General features: G+C 42.2%; 1 protein-coding gene across 15 annotated transcripts in view; it reads left to right on the top strand.

Moving 5' to 3' along the window:
* CADPS2 (calcium dependent secretion activator 2) overlaps positions 1 to 19,293 on the top strand; it is a 520,508-nt gene that overhangs the window by 174,738 nt on the left and 326,477 nt on the right. For all 15 annotated transcript variants that reach the window (XM_075557705.1, XM_075557702.1, XM_075557700.1 and 12 more), the window contains exon 3: positions 10,642 to 10,974. In XM_075557705.1, coding sequence (XP_075413820.1) covers positions 10,642 to 10,974 — 333 coding nt within the window. The remainder of the gene's footprint in view (positions 1 to 10,641; positions 10,975 to 19,293) is intronic.

Raw genomic sequence — 19,293 nt, 5'->3', positions numbered from 1 at the left:
AGGAGGCTGCAATATGCACTGAACAGTTACTAGCTCATTCAGTCCTCACAAGAACTCTGAGATGTAGGGAGTATTAGTACTCCTAGACTTTAGATGAGGAAACAGGCGTAGACAGGCTAAGTCACTAAACAGCCAACATGTGCAGATTTGAACTTATACTCAAACCGCAGCCCGTGACCTTAACCCAACTTTGACTTAAGTTCCTGTAGCGGGTTAACAGAACTTTTTACATTTCTAAGTTGAAGAAAGGCATGTACCTTTTTCTGAACTGTGAAGAACTGGTTGGCAACTCTTAGAGAATCCAATCCCTCGTCCTCTTCTTCATTCTTCTTTTTTAAATCATTTTATTGGGGGCTCGTACACCTCTTATCACAATCCAAACATACATCCATTGTGTCATGCACATTTGTACATTTGTTGCCATCATCATTCTCAAAAAATTTGCTTTCTACTTGAGTAGCCTTTGGTATCAGCTCCTCATTTTCCCCCTCCCTTCTGTCACCCTTCCCTCATGAACCCTGGAAATTTTATAAATTATTATTTTGTCATATCTTATACTGTCCAAAGTCTCCCTTCACCCACTTTTCTGTTGTCCACCCCCCAGGGAGAGAGTTATATGTAAATCCTTATGATCAGTTTCCCCTTTCTACCCCACCTTCCCTCCACCCTCTCAGTATGGCCTCTCTCACCACTGGTCCTGAAGGGATCATCTGCCCTGGATTCCCTGTGTTTCAAGTTCCTACCTGTACCAGTGTACATCCTCTGGTCTAGCCAGATTTGTAAGGTAGAATTAGGATAATGATAGTGGAGTGGGGAGGAAGCTTTTAGGAACTAGAGGAAAGTTGTATGTGTCATTGTTGCTACACTGCATCCTGACTGGCTCATCTCCTCCCCGAGACCCTTCTGTAAGGGAATGTCCAGTTTCCTACAGATGGGCTTTGGATCCCCACTCCACATGCCTCCTCATTCACAGTGATAAGATTTTTTGTTCTTTGATGCCTGATATCTGATCCCTTCGACACTTCATGATCACACAGGCTGGTGTGCTTCTTCCATTTGGGTTTTGTTGCTTCTGAGCTACATAGCCACTTTCATTCTTGATCTCCTCCAGAGCCGTGTTCCATCACAGCCCAACTGTAGGAATTCGGGGGAAAGCGGTAGACCAGTCGGAGTGTTTGAATGAATGGGCACAAGGGGGAAACTCCATTAGCAGCATTGTAAGCAGGAGGGTGCTTGAAATGACACCTCAGGGGAGGTCCATGTGCGTACAGGAAGTGGTGAAAGGTAAAGGTGTGTAGATGGAGCAGAAAAAATACAGCTGTAGAAATGGATGTTTCCATTTGGGAAGTACTGATTCAGGAATTGATAGTTGTGGAACAATGAGCTAATGAGAGGGACTTTAATATAGGCTGTCATGGCCTTCCTCTTGACGTTTAAAAAGCACAAAGCATATAAATAATTTGTAACAGCATACATATATGGATTAATTTAGGCATAAGCACAGTTGCCAATTGAAAAAATAAGGGCTTTTATGTCAGATGACCTCCATGTGTGTCCTGTTTTCAATTGTGTTCTGTTTCAGAGCAGTCATGCATAACTTGTAGGCCTAAAGATCATTGCATCTGGATCTTTTGAAATCTGCTTAGAAACATAAATCCCCAGGTCATACAGCAGCTCCACTGAATCGGAAACTTTGGGGGCTCAGCATCTCTTTGAACAAGTCCCCCAACTGATTAATGCCCTGCCACCAAGTTTAAGAACCTCTGTTGTCTTAGAAAATGGGTTCATTTCTAGTTGGGTATGCTTCAGACAGCTGTCCTCAGATAGGAATGGTATATATGAATGTAATTATAAATCTAATAGCTCTACACAAATAATATTACTAAAATAAGAGATATGTTTTACTTAAAATATGTATGGCTCATACTTAAGGATTTTAGACATGAGTTCAGATAAGATCTCAGTATGCTGAAAAAGTGGGCCAGAGATGAAATTCAGAAGGGAATTTTATAAATTTCTAGGCTTTGATACATAAAACTACCCTCATAAATACTGAATGGAGAGACGATAAGTTTGTCTCTGTCAAACATATCTGAAAATAAATGCAAAGTGAGCCATTAGGCACGTAAGTGGGTCAACTCTAGGTGAGTGGCATTTTGCATTAATAGCAACCGTGCTGTTATAACTAAAAATATCATTATCTTCTTGATGCTCAGGTTACTCGTTAGTTCACTGAAGAACTTTTAACCAGTCTGAGCCAGTTCAGTCAGGGCCGGCGCAGTGAAACTGGAACAGGCATATATTTGTAAAATATGGTGTACAGAAATGGAAAATGAAGGTTCAGATCCCTTGTGGAAGACTTGCACATGAGAGAGTTGGAAGAGGTATGCCTAGCTCTTTCAGGAACCTGATACAGGAGAATCAATTTCTACCAATAGTGTGAAGCGTGACACACATTCAAAGCTATGTAGTTGACCGCCATCTTTGAGCAGGGCATCATTGCTTCCCACTGTGCCGATCAAGAGAGTTGATTGCTGTGAATTGTGCACATAGCCCTTGTTTTCGAAGAGGAAGATTAAGTTTTTAGAAGTGCATTGGCCATGCTAGAATGTTTTCCCATTTGGTGTCCTGTTCTGGTACACTTACGTTTTAAAAATTTGGGGTCCATTCTAGTGTCATGACTGAGCAAAGAACTAGTTTGCAACTCTAATTGCCTTGAATAACTGGTGTTCATTTATTCTTCACTCAGCAAATATTGATTACCTTGAGAAAACATCGGTCTGTCTCACAAAACCTTCTGAGCCTCACAAGTCTTACTCTCTAGAGGCAGAAAGCGATGATGGGCAAAACATAACATGCAGTTTGTTAAGGACTGGGAGAAAAGCTATGGGGGAAATTCATGCAGAAAACAGGATAAGGAGCTCCATGACGGAGAGGTACGATATTAAATAGGGAAGATCTCACCAAGAAGAGGAACAATTGGGGAAAGATCAAGAGGCGCTGAGCAGCTGAGCTGCGCCTTACTGGAACGCTACACGAAATGCCAAGGAGAGCCACTGGGATTGTCAAGTTTGTCCTGTAAGGGATATTTAGCCTGAAAGACAGACAATAGCTCTCGCTGCTGTCAAACCCTTGAAGAATGGCCTTGGGAAGGACTGAGATTTTCCTTGTTATTCCAAGACACGGGACTAGAAGTTGCCACTGGAACAAAAAGAACTCTGCAGGAGTGGGTCCTGCCTGCAGACAAGTTACTGTGGGGTTCCTATTATCTAAAGGCATTTGATTCCGTGTGGACGCCTTTTTAATGGTGGTGGTGTTGCTGCTGAGGAATACGTGCTTTAGAAGGGTGATTGGATTTAAACCTTTGAGGCCCCTTCTGATCCTGAAAATCACATTCTGAGATTATAAGAATAATGTTATTTCACACATAGTTGCCATCTGCTGGAAAAATGAATAACTACAAGGTATAAACAAAGAAATTCATTTAAAGAAATATGTATTGAGAGCTATTATATGGCAGGAAAACTTAGTCAACAAGTTTTGGATTCGTTTTTCTGTAATTTAACAAAATGTTTACTCTTTAGCTTTATTTGCTTTCAAGAGCTTTTGTTTGTTTGTTTCATTTTGGAGCTTGCTTTCTTTGCTGTAGGCTCTGGGCTTATCCAGGGTAGGTAATCTATCTCCTGTCCTGAGACTTAATGGTTTATAAGGCTAGGATGTGGGGGGAGTAACACATTCTCTAGGGTCCTAGTAGAACTGTGGGAAATGCAATACCTTTTAAAAAGTAGATCATTTCCCCAACATCTGTGTCAACAGTGGCACATCATGTCCCATCCTGAAGAAAACTTGCTTGCGACTTATTGTCTGTGAAGAAGAACCAGTGTTTATTGCTTCCCAATCTATCTGTAATATTATTTTGCAATAGACAAATGTGTATGTCTTCTTTACTCTGAGAACAAAAGGTAAACTAGATTGATGGGGAGAAATGCTATTGAGCAAGGAGGGTACAATTTCACTGCGAAATCTGCAACTGGCCCCTATCTATTTACCGGCCTACCTACCTTTTTCTGGTTACCATAATTGTTTGCTATATGTTTGAAGATCTTACAAGGATCTGCATGTGACCTCCTCCCTGGGGGACAGACAACAGAAAAGTGGGTGAAGGCAAACGTCGGACGGGCAAGATATGACAAAATAATAATTTATAAATTATCAAGGGCTCATGAGGGAGGGGGAGTGGGGAGAGAGGGGAGAAAAAGAGGAGCTGATGCCAGGGTCTTAAGTGGAGAGCAGCTGTTTTGAGAATGATGAGGGCAATGAATGTACAAGTGTGCTTTACACAATTGATGTATGGATGGATTGTGATAAGAGTTGTATGAGCCCCTAATAAAACGATTTTTAAAAGAAAAGGAAATGCTGGAAAGCAATCATGCTTTTGGATACTTCGGTTTTGTGAAAGCACTCAAAACGCTTCTAAAAGTTAATTCGTTATGTACTTTTGTTGAGGAACAAGTCATAGTTTGAGACCAGTGCAAATGAGAAAACAGACCCAGGACACTTCAATGTCTCTTGGCTTGAACTCTCCAGTTCTTCTTATTCAGCCTCCCACCCCTCCCCATTTATTTCCCCAACCAACCCTGTCACCTGTGTTAGAAATAAGAGTGCGAATGGCTGGAAGGAGCGAGTGGCACAGGAGGGGAAGGCGAGGTGAGTGGAATCACACAATCGAACCGTGCCTGGGTGCATAGTGGCTGCGGTCGGCTGCTGAACAGCAAGGTCAGCAGTTGGCAACCACCAGCCCCTTGGCAGGAACGAGACGAGGCTCCTCCTCCCATGGCAAGTGCTAATCGCAGCAGCCCACAGGGAAAGTTCTGCCTTGCCCTGGTGAGTTGCTATGGGTCGGCACTGACTCAATGGCAGTGAATTTTGTAAGACAATAAAAGGTCTCTGGTTTACTGTACATCATAAACTAATCATAAGGTTCATGGAATACTATATATTAAGGGATTCCAAAAGACCCTAAAATTATAATTCGTGTTTTATAATGACAAAAAAAATCTCTTCTTCATAAATTAGGCAGAGTAATAAGCTTGCTCAAATCAGGAGCTTTCCAACTTTTCTTTCTTACATGGAATAGGAAAGGGAGAGGGAGAGGGGCCAGCTGGGAGAGGTGGTACTTCCTTTGCTTGTGTATATGCCTGTATGCAGCAGCTTCAAAAAGTCCATCGAAAAAAATCATTTTATATCAATTTCCCCACCCACCAACTCTTTGAAGCCCCCTTCTACAAGTTTTTCCTTGGAGATTCACATTTCCTGTGTCAGTTCCCCCTTGTCAGGCTCTGTAGCCTTGGGGTTAAGGAACATTTGCAATTGCTTTAAGGATTAGAGCTAATTAGTGAGTTGGAAAGTACCTACAAAGGCAGCTTAAATGCTTTACTGCTCTGAGCGACTAGAAACTGTACAAAAACTTGATTATATTGAGAAGATAATGAACCATCTTATTTGTGGATTATGCCTTTATTTTTTTCAAAATACTGGTTTTACACCTTTCAGATCATGTTTAGGTTCATTTGGATCTCGGCTCATCTTGAGACCTACCACAAAGAAAGCAAGAACACTTCAGCAGTTCAGGGATTTCCTTTCACTCGAAGGGCTTTGCAATTGATACAAGGAGCTTAGATTATGGAGACAGAAGGGTCTTTGAGAAGACCCACTCCCCAGGTTGCACAACAACAACAACAACAACAACAACAACAAAAAGCCAAAACAAACCCCTGGAAGCATCCTTAACTTAAAACAAGATTGTCTAATGTTCAGTTTCAGGTTGTCATGCCTTCACGTTTGCTAAGTCAAGCAGGCAGGGAAGGCAGTTAAATCGGTAGTTTACAAACCTTCAGGTTTCATGGATCAGTGAAATGAAAAAGGTTAAGCAGAGCCTCTTTCCTTCCAGGCCCCACTCTCGCCCCCCCCTCCCAAAAATGACCCCTGACAACTACAACAAGAGAAAGGCATCAAAGCAAAATTGGCAAGAGTAGTCTCAGATATGTTTGGCTTATTAATTACCAGGAGGGGCCCGTCCCTGGATAAAGACCTTACACTTGGGGAAGTAGAGGCTCAGCACAAAAGCAGACTCTCAGGAGACGGACTGATCCTGTGGCTACAGGAAGCCGCGGGAGCAAGGATGGCGCAGGACCGAGTAGTGCTTCTCTCGGTTGTACCTTGGGTTGCGCGAGTTAGCTCTGATGCTTTAGCCTTGAACGTAACAGTGACTGCTGCCAGTGTTGTGTGTGAAGGACGTCATGCGCTGCACGGGCCCTGTGTTACTTTAAATCACTGAACGTGCTATGCAGTATGAAAATGTGCTCTGCGGTCTGATGCTTCTTTTGCACCTTGATTTGGGGAAGAGTTTAATGGGCAAGAGTTTGTCTCACACCAATCAAGAAACCAGCCTGGAGGGAAATGAATGTGCAAAGTCAATAACTGGTTGCAGAATGTACTGCTTCTCTTTCGCAACTGGGTTTCTGGTGGTAGCAAACACTGCAAAGGCTTTGAGGTGTCAGCCAACATTTCCCTGTGAACACGAAGCTCACCCTTTTAGCCATAGGCACAGGAGGGACACAGGGACGCAGGTGTCGTACGGGGCTCGCTCTCCCCTCCATGAGGCCAGCTGTGTTTCGTGCATGCAAAGCTGCAGAGCCATGCTAAGGAGGCTCGGAATAAAGCAAAGGCATCAAGCTATGGAGGGAGTCTACTCTTATCTGCTGAACTCACTCCAATCCTCCAAGTCTTTGACCGCTCCACCCCGTGAAGGAGCGATGCATTGGTACAGCAGAGGAAGAAGAGGCTCTTGACTCCCGTAAGGGGCTGCAGTTTCGGAAACCCAGTCCTGTAGGTGGTCTGTGAGCTGGAATTGACTCGATGGCAGTGAGTTTGTTTGTTTTGTTAGTGATACTTCCCCAAATCTGAGTGCACGACGCTGAAGGTGAAGAGCATCGGTTTGCGTGTCTTGCTGACTTGGGTGTTTTCACCCCTCCATGTTGTTTGTCGCCTAGTGGATTTTGACTCATAGCAACGCTCCAGCACAGTGCAGAAGTGCCACTTAGGGCTTCCACGGCTGTCACCATTTTTGATAGTTTTATTGAGGTATAATTCACATATCAAATAATTATTTAATCAGGAACCCTCAATCATATTAAGAAGAGTTGCCCAGTTATCACCACAGTCAACTTTAGAACATTTTCTTTTTTCTAGTACTCATAGTGATTGACTCTATTCCCCCAACCCCCTAGGAAATTATCAATCCAGTTACTATCTCTATAGATTTACCTGTCCCGGATTCCCTATACAGGAAAGCACATACAGCAAAGACATGAAACACACACACACACACAACAACAACACTAACCACATAAAACAGAATAACTTTAATAGAAAAGAAAGCAGAAGATACTTAAAAAAGCAGAACAAATTTAAAATGGGTCAAAAGGGAGATCTAACGATAAATTGTTACATTTTAGAAGGCTGTAACATTTATGGGAGCAGATTGGCCAGTTTGGGGTTTTGTTTTCTCTCACACTGGCTGTCACTCTGGTGGTCTGCAGCCAAACACTTCACCATGGTGTCACCAGGGCCCCTGACAGGAAGAGGCTGGTGCTCATGTTGACGGCTGTGAGGGTCACTGATATATGTCATGCCCTTCTTGTCAACTTCAGCTCTTCTCAGAATGCTGTTTTATTTCTTTCCTTTAAAAATTCATTATTAAAAAAAATAAAAATTCATTATTCATTGAGAGACCTCATTTCATAATTCAATCACATCACGCAGAATTGCACAATTACTACCACAATCAGATTCCAAATATTCTTTTGCTCCAGGTACTCCTTGACAGTCTCCCTTTCACTGCACCATCACCACAGTAACCTCCCCCCAGCTCCCACCTTCCAAAACCCTTATCATACTTGCTGTCCCTATATGTTCATCAAGCCTGGATTTCATACACCAGAACACAAACAAATATGTAACACAGCCTCATGAGAGGGTGACCTCCAACGACACACCACCTCTGAGATGCACCCTATTAGGAACAAACAAAAACACATGGAAGAAGTATACATCATGAGCCACCAAAGGATTGTAAATCATATACTGTAAAACAAAGTCAAAGGAAGGATTCGTATCAGGGCCTAAATTGTGAGGATCCAGTGTTCAGAAGGCTGTGGCTGACACTGGGAGCCCAAGATTGCTTTGTGGGAACCGTATAGAAGCTAAGCCTCCAGTGATCTCCCTCTATCCGCACTGAGGCATGGGAGGAAGGCGGTTACTAAACAGAGCGCATTGGGGAGATGAGGACCGAAGATTAAAGGCATCAATCTGCCGTGAGCAGTCAAAATGCAGATTTCATTACCTGACTCCCTTACTATCGTTTGCTCTGAGGTTAACAATCAAACATGGTTCGAGGAATAACAGAGTTCCCGTCCCTCTCCATCCTCCTCCCACTGGAGTTTTGTGCCAACCAAAGGGTCTTCTTCAGGCGCAGCTCCACTGGCTGCTCCCACCACCTGCGGAGCCTGCTGCCTCCTCCCCTTGACAAGCAAATTCCTCTCAAGCTTCAACTCCCTGCTCACCTCCTCAGGGAAGCCTCAGTGACCTTCCTGCTAGCTCAGTTCCCGGTTCTAAAAATCTCTTGGCACCAGGAACTCTGGGTCCTACTTACCAAGTTGCGAGTGAGAGTAGTTTGTGCAGTGAGTTGACTGTGTCCTCTATGATAAGCCCTGCGAAGGCAGCAGAGCCATGGTGTGGGGCTTCGCTGTCTGTTCGCAGCTCGGAGCGTAGGCCAGGGCCCCGAGTTGACCAGGACAAGGAATGGAGAAGGAAGGGAGAAGGGACAGGTGGAGAGTGCTGGAACAGAAAGTCTGTTCCTGGGAGTAGTAGCTGACCAGGCTGGAAAGGTAAGCTGACGGAGATTCTGGATGACAAACCTGGTGTAGCAGCGAATCCACAGACTAGTTTCAGCAAAGTAGGCCACTAAGCAACACTGGCTTTGAGACAGGGGACTGGACTACACCTGTCCCTGTTGCCTGGCTTCAAGAATTGATATCAGCTGAAGAATAGATTTGGAAAACTGCATGACTATTTCTCCAAGGAGAGCTGGCATGATGAGAATCACTAGACACTACTGTACTTGGCATTTTTTAAGAGACTCATGTATCTTCTCTAAGTGGGGCCCTTGGACTTTCTCAACGTTTTCCTGGCTGAACACCTGCTGGCAGTCTTCCCGGGATCCCTCTCAGCGATAGCCACAATGATTTGGCAAGCAGATAATGTTTCTCTCACCAGTATAAAAGCCTTCTTAATCAAAGAAGCAATGCATGGTTTCTTCAGTTCCACAGCAATATGTGAACAATGCATCTCTTTGAAGTCTTATTTGTACAGCTGAGCCGACTTGCCCCTTTGCATAGGTCGTCTCTGAGAGTAACCCTCGTATTTCATGGTCGTTCACTGTGGCTTTGTTCTAATAGTCAGTGGCTTCTTTGGAACAGAAACTGAGCAGGTGAGTGGGAAAGGCAATAGGTGCAGACTCAGAGGTCCCAATAGCATTCCTCTCTGAGGTATAGAGAAACAAAAGCACATTTTAGTTCCCTGGTGCTTCCTCACCCCCACCCGGCTTCAGCTGTACGGTCCAGTGACGTTCCCACAAGAAGGTCATTGACTTATTTCCACAGGTGTTGGCCAGCACCCAGCAGGACGTGTCTCTGGCAGAGATAAGGGTGGAGGGGTGCGGAGTAGGGGTGCAGTGGGGGTTGTAGCGCGAACCGTAAGCATAAGTGGAGCACTGTTGCTTTTGGAAGGCCGGGATGTAGTCTCTTCTCTCCCATCACTCTGTGACCTTGGTCAGTCTCTTTTCTGTCTCAACTGCTGAGTGTGGGAAAGAGATGATGGGCAAGAGGTCACCGGGAAGGAGATAATATGTAAGGTGCTCTGAAGCACTCTGAGAGGGTGACGTCTTGTTGATATGCTGAGTTCCCAAGTTGGCTCTCTCTCTCTCTCTCTCTCTCTCTCTCTCTCTCTCTCTCTCTCTCTCTCTCTCTCTCTCTCTCTCTCACACACACACACACACACACACAGTCTCAGTCCTCTATTATCCTGGGTGAAGCACTCGATTAACACACTTGGCTGCTAACTGAAACGTTGGTAGTTTGAGCCCACCCTGAGGCCCTCAGAAGGATGTCTAGGGCTCTTCCAACACCAGCCTCAGACAACCCAGGGACCACAGTTCTCCTCTGACATGCATGAAGATTTGTACGTGGGAATCAACTTGATGACTACTGCTCTGACTAGTTTCATGCCTTCTCAACGAACTCATGCAGGACTCCATTGCAGAGATGTCTATTGTCCTGTAGGTGGGGAGGCCTGTGAGTCAAGGTCAGATCTTATAGGCTCCTCACCATGGCAGAGTGCCTCTCCTGAACATTCCTACATTGTAAAGAAGAGATTGGGGTCCTCCACACCGCCTTTGGTTGCCATGTGTCCTAAACCACCTTGAATTGTTGTAGAGTGTAGAATCTTTGGTGAAATCACATAGCTGGAATACAACATGCATGTAGTGTTAGTGTCTGATTGTGGATGACTTTTCCCTCCCAGGTTTTTCTGAAGAGTGACCGGGTGGCCAGGATGGTGCAGAGTGGAGGCTGCTCTGCGAATGACTTCAGAGAAGTCTTCAAGAAAAATATAGAGAAACGTGTGCGGAGTTTGCCAGAAATCGACGGCCTGAGCAAAGAGACGGTGCTGAGCTCATGGATCGCAAAATACGATGCCATTTCCCGGGGCGAAGAGGACTTGTGCAAGCAGTCGAATAGAATGGCGCTGAGCGCTGTGTCGGAACTTATTCTGAGCAAGGAGCAGCTCTATGAAATGTTCCAGCAGATCTTAGGGATTAAAAAGGTAGAGCACCAGCTCCTGTACAATGCGTGTCAGGTACGTGGCCTCTGATCCCCATGCCCTCCTTTCTCTGTGTGATCATAAAGTAGACGCCAAGTGTTTCTACGTCTAAGAACGTGTTCTTCTCATCCGTTGAACGAACTTGGATTTCAATATGTCAAAAGTTGACATTTGGAGGAAACTTTGAAATAAGTTTTGATAGAAGGGGAAGAATATTAGTACTTTTTTGGCCAGTATGTAATTATTCCCCTGTGCACGATGTTAGGACATCAATTGTGTGTCTCTTAGACTTAGGTGGAGCATGTCCTGAATAGTAAAATGAAAATGATCTGATATCTGAAGAAACTCAGCAGCTTCTAATAAACAGGTATTTCTCAGGGCAGAATCATTTTTCATAAAGAAATGATGCTGGTTTTCTGAGTGTCAGTAACTGAAATTTCAAATTTTGTTCTCTATCCCATCCAGATAGAAATATCTGAAGATAATTACTAAACTCTAAAAAGATGACAGAGTCAATACAATACTTTTTTTAGTGGTTATTCTTGTCATGCATTTGGCATATTGAACAAATCTCATGTTTGCTCCTGAACTTTCATCTTTAGACTGTTATGATTAGTCTAATAATGTATTCTATCTATATTTGCATTTTGTTTGCTTACTTTGGAGGTATAAATTATTTAAGTATGCCCTGATATGCAATTTAAATTGATGAAATTCTGGCATTTTTAAAATGTATGTGTCCATTAAGCATCACATATCTGAAATGTTCATACATTTTAAATTAATCTTTCCACAAATGTTCTTGCCTTAATTTATAGATTCTATCCATTCCGGGTGCTTTACATTACTAATTAGTAGACCATTTAAAATGCACAAAGCCACAGAATTTATTAATAGTAAAGGCATCTACTGCCTTGGTCTGTGAGTAGTTCACACATATGCTAATTTCTTCACTGAGTCATTAAATAAGGTGGTGGTTTGAATAATACTGGAGAATAAATGTGTGCAGCCTCAGCCTTCTAGTTTAAAAGATAAATACAGCTCTTTATTTTAATGAAACAGTAGCTTACTGGTACTGCCAATGAACATAATTTTTTCATTTAGTTCAGATTTAGGTATTCGTAGACAGTCATTGAGTTCTTATTCCAAGTCAAGAATCTCACTATGTGTTGGGAATACTAAGCTGAGCAAATAAGGCATCTCTTTTCGTATACTAAAGACTCATAAGGATGATAGATCTCTAAGTGAGTAATTGCATATGTATTTGGAATATCAACGAGGTATTCCCCTTGTCATCTAATCATTTCCAACTGATAGTGGGACCTTGTAGAGTAGTGTTCAGACTGACTGCTCCCTGAATTTCCAGGACTGTGGGTTCACAGTGAAGCTTATAAACACTTCTTTTTCCTCTTGCAGTGATTGGGAGGTTAGAACTGCTGGAGAGTAGCAACCAAGTGCTCTTACCCACTGTGCCTCCATTTTCCCTGTATGACTTATTACACGGACATAAAATGTATTCCCATGTACCTTTGGGCTTACATTTATTAACCTGAAATGTTTTAAATTTAGATGCCTTCTAGAGCCACAGTGTAGATGCCCTGATGCCCATCCTCTATGACTTAGAATGAAGTTTTAATGTTGGTGCTCTGTTGTTAGGTGCATACACATTTAGTATTATTGTATCTTCCTGTAGAGTTGATCCCTTTACTGTTACTAGAGTGCCTCTCTTTATTTTTTGTTCTGAAGTTTGCTTTGTCTTTAATATAGAAATTCCAGCTTTCTTTAATTCGATGGTATGTATTTATCTGTTGCTGTACCTTTATTTGTTAAGTACCTTTATTTTTTAAGTAATGCTTTATTCTTGTTACTGCCCTTTTTTTTTGGTAAAAGTATTCACAGTTAAAGACACACCATTTTATTTCTAAGTGTATCTTCAGTGACACTGATTACATCCTTCAAGTTGTGCTCCCATTCTTGCTGTCCTTTTCCAAACGGTTTAGCCTGAGTCTTTGACGTGGAGCTCTTGGAGACAACATATAATTTAAAGAGGTGGTATTTTAAATCCGCTCTGATCGTCTTTGTATTTTAACAGGTATGCTTAGACAATTCATATTTAAAGTGAAGGTTGATCTAATTCAACTCGGTAATCTCTGTAACTTTTATCTGTTTTATCCTTGCATTTCTTGTTCGTTCTTTTCTTTCTTTTTTCCTTGGGACCTTCTCTAGTTGTCCTTACACATTTCATGTATGATTCCAGTGTTCGTTTGCTTCTAGTGTCTCACATATACCTTTTGTAAAGCTATTTTATTTAGTGGTTTCCCTAAAAAGTACAATGCACATTTTAAAATCAGCCAAATCCACATACAAGAACCCACCATCGAAGATGCGGTGCCGCTGGTAAGGGAATAGCGTTAGGAAACGGAACGTGATACAGTCGAGAAGTGCTTTCTGGATAGGACATTGGACCTTTGGAAACCACGATCATGTTTTCTAATGCTCGTCCTGATGCCTCTTTTATTTTATCAGCAGACTACACGTGATATTGATCCGACAACAAAAATAAGTAGGATTAGAAAGGGGAAGCAGGTGAGAGACAACTGCAGTCATGCTCCAAGTGTGAGACAATTATTTTACCAGCTATGGCAATGAAGCGACAACAGATAAGCATGCAGCTCAGGCATTATCTGGGGAAGTAGCTGCATGAGGCATGCGTTTGAGTCGGGGAAGCAGGAAGGCAGGTGGAGCTACAGGTTAGATAGGCAGTTGAATGGTGACATTATTAGAAGGGAAACCAGGCAGGCTTAGAGTTAATAAACAAACAAAAATCTGACATTTTGAACCTACTCATGTTGAAAAGTTTCAGATTCCCTGGTTTAAAATCTTACCATGGGTGGGCGAGAGTGACACGCAGGGGCCCTGGTGGTGCTGTCAGATAAAGTGCTGGACTGACTGCCAAGGTGGGAGTTCAAACCCACCAGCCATTCTGTCAGGGAATGATGAGGTTGTCAGCTCCTGAGAGGGTCTGCAGTCCCCGACCCTTTATGTAGGCTGGCTGTGAGTCGGAATTGAGTCAGTGGTATTGAAAACTCAGCATAAAAGATTTGTCTTGTATTACCACGCTATCCTTTGGTGTCTGTAACTCGGAGTCAAACAATCCCTGTAGCATTTAACTTCTCAAATAAACTGGGCGGGAAGCTGTACCCTTTGAGCACAGATTCGCTCAGTCCCATGCTGTGTGCAGCGTTCATGGCTTGGGTGAGCCTTCAGAGGCACAGATGAGAGCCCTGCTCGTCACACAGCTTAGGAGAAGCTTAAACACACTTCTCCGTTTAAGAAGGCATTTTAAATGTTACTAACAATAGAGCCCATTCTACCCGTTTTTTGTGAATTTCTAGGATTACTGGCTGCCGCCCATGACACAAGTAAGAGCGCATTAAGATAATGATCAGTTGGTCCTGCTCTTTGTTAAGGCGATTAGGGTAAGAGGAGCATTTAATTTTTTTTCTAGTCTAAAGTAAAGAGGGTGTAACATATTATGACCTGAATAATGGGCTAAAAGAATTGAATATGATTAGGCATTTTCGTGAGTACACAACCATCCTTTTTCTGATCCTTTCATCCACTGCTAGTGAGTCCATTCTGACTCATCGCGATCCTGTAGGGTAGAGTAGAACTGCCTCTTAGGGTGTCTGAGGCTGTGAATGTCTACAAAAGCTGAAGCTTCATCTTTCTTCCGTGCAGCAGCTGGCAGACTCAGACGGCTGGTCGCTCAGTTGGCTGCACAGTGTGTAACCCGCGACGCCACCAGGGCCCCCACCCTTTTCCTTCACTTTTGAAACGACTTTTTAAAAAGAGGCGAAAACTCGGATCATCTACCAAAAGAAAAAGACACTGTGTTTTAATGAAATAAATTTCCCAAAGTGCAAAACCACACACAGCCATGAGTCTGATACTGGTAAGCCAGGCACAAAGAAAGCATCGTATAATATAATACTATACTATATAAGCATGCACATATATGAGTCGATGTAATATGTGTTTTATAATATATATACATTAGTATAAAATACATATTAACAAAGGTCTTAGAACACTTCCTTTTTCCTTAAATATTGTTGCTGTTAGCTGCTGTAGAGCCAGCCCCTGACTAACTGACCAAAATGGAACCAAGTGCTAAGGGATAGAGTGTTATGAACCATAAAGATTCCATCGGCAGATTCTTAAAATAGATGCGGCCTTCTTCCCTAGTCTTGTTTTGTCTGGACGCTCCTTTCCTGGCCCTTGCCTGGAGGGTCCAGCGAAATCCGCTCAGCATGAGAGCCGCTGACAGATGCTTATGCTATTGTTCGTTATATTCGAGGTATTTCTGTTTGGGAAAGAGTACAGCCAGAATGCTCCGTAGAAACAAGATTGACAACACTTGGTCTTGTGTACTTGGGACATGTTATCCGGAGAGACCAGCCCTTTGACAGGGACACCATGCTTGGCGAAGTGGAGGGGCAGCAGAACAGAGGCGTACCCTGCGGGGGCTGCCCCACGAACAATGGTGAGGATAGTGCAGGGCCAGGCAGTGTTCCGTTTTTACATAGGAGCACTGTACATAGAACAGTGTTCTCTTTTACATAGGACTTTCTAATGTTCTGAATGTAGGATAAATATTTCATCAGCAATTGTTCTCTCAGTTGCGCAGTAGATTTAACGTGGTAAGCATTCATACGTTGAATGATACGAGGAGCAGGCGGTTGAGTACAGGCATAATTCAGGAGTGTGAGGTGGTCATGTTGACTCCAGAGTACAACTGTGCACCGTTGATTCCACCACATGTTATATGTATGACTCTGGGAAAGTGGCTTAAAACTCTCCGTGCTTTAAAAGGGGATAATTCCTTTGAGAATTAACTTCCCATTCGTGGGGAATATTCCTCCCATTCCTGAGCTCTAAATGAGATACCTAAAAAACACAAAACATTTCATGACATATAATAAGTACTGGAGAAATGAGCCCTTGTTACCTATGGACTCCCAGTCTACTCTAGGAAACTGTGTACTGTCACGGGTAACGTCTGTGTTGTTATCTAATGCTAACGTCTCGCGGTCTCAGCATTTTCTCATTGATTATGTGAATATACAACTATTTCATTGTGGTTCAGTATATTTAGTAAATAATTTCCTGGGAGTATTATTTATGATGATTGTCAGGAATATTAAATATCAGTACCAAATAAAATACTACAGAAAATATATGAAAGAATTTACCAAGTTATAGTTAACATTTTACCCACACACATGCGTGCAGATACATGCTTAGTCTCTAAGCTCTAGAACCCCTTTGGCTTTTGTTTTTGAGATTAAGTTTCTTATGCTCTCCATTTGAACATTTTGATCCATTATTTAATATAGTTTAGTTTAGTTCACATAGGGTAACTTTATATCTAATTAACTCATTCATCTTCTCCCTTCTTTCAAGTATTCAAAGGAAATTGTGCTTAGGGAAATGCATTTTTAAGAGTCTCAGAACTGTTCTACAAGAATCTATGGCTGAACTGTTATTTCTGAGTCAGGGTTTCATACATAATTTACAAGGTAGATATAAGGCAGTTCATTAAAAGCTTTGCTTTCATGTACAGAAAACTACCTGATTCTTCTCTACATGACTTAGAAAATATATTTCTGCTCTTGAGAGTTTGAAAACAGCTTTATTTCCTTGTGTTCTTTCTGTGGTAAGAGATTACCAATGAATTCTCAATGGAAACTGGAAGTTTTCTTTTTTGGATAAAATCAGAATGAATCGCAGAAAATGTGTCGTTTTGAAGGGTATGTTAAGGCCCAAGACCCTTTGTTACACGGGTGAATGTATTCCTTGTATTGATAATAAAAGTGAGACTTCCTTGTTGGGTCCCACCATTGGAGAGGAATTTCCTATCCTAATGATAGGAGAATTATTCCTATTGGGATAGGATGATCCACTAATGGGCTCACCATGGAATTTGAAGTAGTAGAGAATTGTAATAATAACATAATAACTATGAACAATATGTCATAAGCTAGTACCTTCTTTGTTGCTGAATAACTTATTGAGATGGTTCCCTCTGAAGACTTGGAGATTGAGCTGCACAATAAAGGCAAGGAAGAAGATAATGTCTGGCAGAAGAAACAAGCAAAATACATGATTGGTAAAATGCAAAATGGTTTCTAAACAATGGTTTGACCAATTTTATTTTATTATAGCTAGTGGAATTATACTAGAGGCAAGGAATATAGATTGCTACACCATGTCCCTGGACCTAGATAATAGGCTAAGGTGTTTGAGCATCCTTCTTAATTGTTTATATTCATTTACTCTCATTCATTCATATTTAATCCTTACTCTCTACTCCCTTTCTCCCACCACTTTCCCCCACAATTATTCTTCAACCAAATCAAAGAACACAGAATATCACTTGAGTGGTAGATTTCTCAGTTTTCCCAAGTAAGGTACATAAACTAACACTATTCTATATGTACACACGAGAGATGAATCCAATACATAATAGTAGGTCTTGATTCTGTCTGGTGATGGGGAACTTTGGGAAATTTTGTGCTGGGAGATGACATGTTAAAGATGTATTGTAATAAGGAGAATGATTTCAAGTCAGTAGAAGAGTCATATTTCAGTGGCAGGAGCAAAAGAAAAAACTTAATAGGGTAATCAGCAATCCAGTTGTACAGCAATAAATTCTCAAATAGGGTAGGGTCATGACCAATGATCGTGATAAGTAGGGAAATGGTGATACTAACTTATGATGGGATGTGGGAGAGATAGAGTAATGGCAGCTCTTGAGAGTTCAGCCTGATCAACAAGGAAGGCAGAACCACCATAGAACCATGTTGAGGGGTGGGTGGTAATGATGAGCAATTTAGTATGAGTTTGAGGTCAGTGTAGGCTAACAAAAATCAAAGACTTGACCTTCAGTTGGAGATGGAGAGCTGGATCAGAGAAGAAAAGTCAGCTCAGTGTGCTGACGTGTGCCCTCTGCTAGAGAGAAAATTAGACACTCTGAAGTCTACTGCAGCCAAAACCCAGCTGTTTGTGTTTGTGACTCAGAAAGTACAGAGCCAACAAAAATAGGCAGTGCAGGAACAATCAGTCAGTCCAGTAGAATCAGCCTCTATCTTTATGACACCTTCATAATCCAAGCGAGGGTAGAAGATTAACAGATTTATTGATGAATAAATTAATTTGCTGAAACAATAAAATATTTCAGGAAGCTTGGGGACACAATGGTGAAGTGTTTGGCTGCTCACTGAAATGTTGGTAGTTCGAATCCACCTAGCTCTCCACAAGAGAAAAACCACCTACCAGTTGCTTCTCTGAAGATTGTTGCTGTCAGGTACCATTTAGAAGGTTCCACTCCTAGGGCGCCTCTGTAAAGTAGAAGGAAGCACTGCCCGATCCTGGATTGTCTTCACGATTATTAGGTTGAGGCCCATTATTAAATCCACTGTGTCAATTAGTTTCATTGAGGGTCGTCTTCTCTTTTACCAAGCACGATGGCCTTTTCCAGAGACTGATCTCTCCCAATAACATGTCTACCTGCTTGAGCTGAAGGTATGCTTTCCTCAATTCTAAGGGGGATTGTGGATCTACTCCTCCCAAAGTAGATTTGTTCTTCTGGCAGTCCACTGTATGTTCAATATTCTTCACCAGATAGAATTCAAAAGCATCAGCCCCTCTTTAGTCTTCCTAATTCATTGTCCAACTTTCACATGCATGTGAGATAGCTGAAAATCTCTGGCTTGAGTCAGGCACACCTTAGTGCTCAAAGTGACATCTTTGCTCTTTAACACTTTAAAGATTATAGCAAAGCAAATCTTAGAGTGACAATCGCTGTCCAAAACCTCACAGGGCTATTATGACTCAGTTGCTGTGGGTGTCCTTTGGTTTAGTGATTGGCATTAATTGGACAAATAACCCGGCTCCACCAACGAGAGTAATCAGAGAGAGGCATTCACACTTAAAGAGTACTATTGAAAATCACTACTGAAGAGATTCTTTTTTAAAAGAAATGATCAAATTTAGTAAATTAAAATAGATAACATTTGATGATTTGGAAACACTGGCAGAGTGATCTTGCAAGGTACAAAATGAAGCTGCTGGGTAATCATAAGGTTGTTTATACTGAATTTCAAATTTTCTCAAACAGTGAGACAGTTGGCCAGCACAAGCTTCCTAGTTCTTACAAGGACAGCCAGGAAATGGAGCTCTGCTGATCGCTTGTTGGCCAGAATTGGTTTCATGAAACAAAAGCTCATTACGGTCAGGTGAGCCTAGGGTTTGAGATTTGAGTCAGAACTAAAAGACTTTTTAAAATCACGT

This window comes from Tenrec ecaudatus, chromosome 9 (assembly GCF_050624435.1).
Source record: "Tenrec ecaudatus isolate mTenEca1 chromosome 9, mTenEca1.hap1, whole genome shotgun sequence".
Classification (NCBI taxonomy): domain Eukaryota; kingdom Metazoa; phylum Chordata; class Mammalia; order Afrosoricida; family Tenrecidae; genus Tenrec; species Tenrec ecaudatus.
This window is presented reverse-complemented; position numbering and strand designations above follow the sequence as displayed.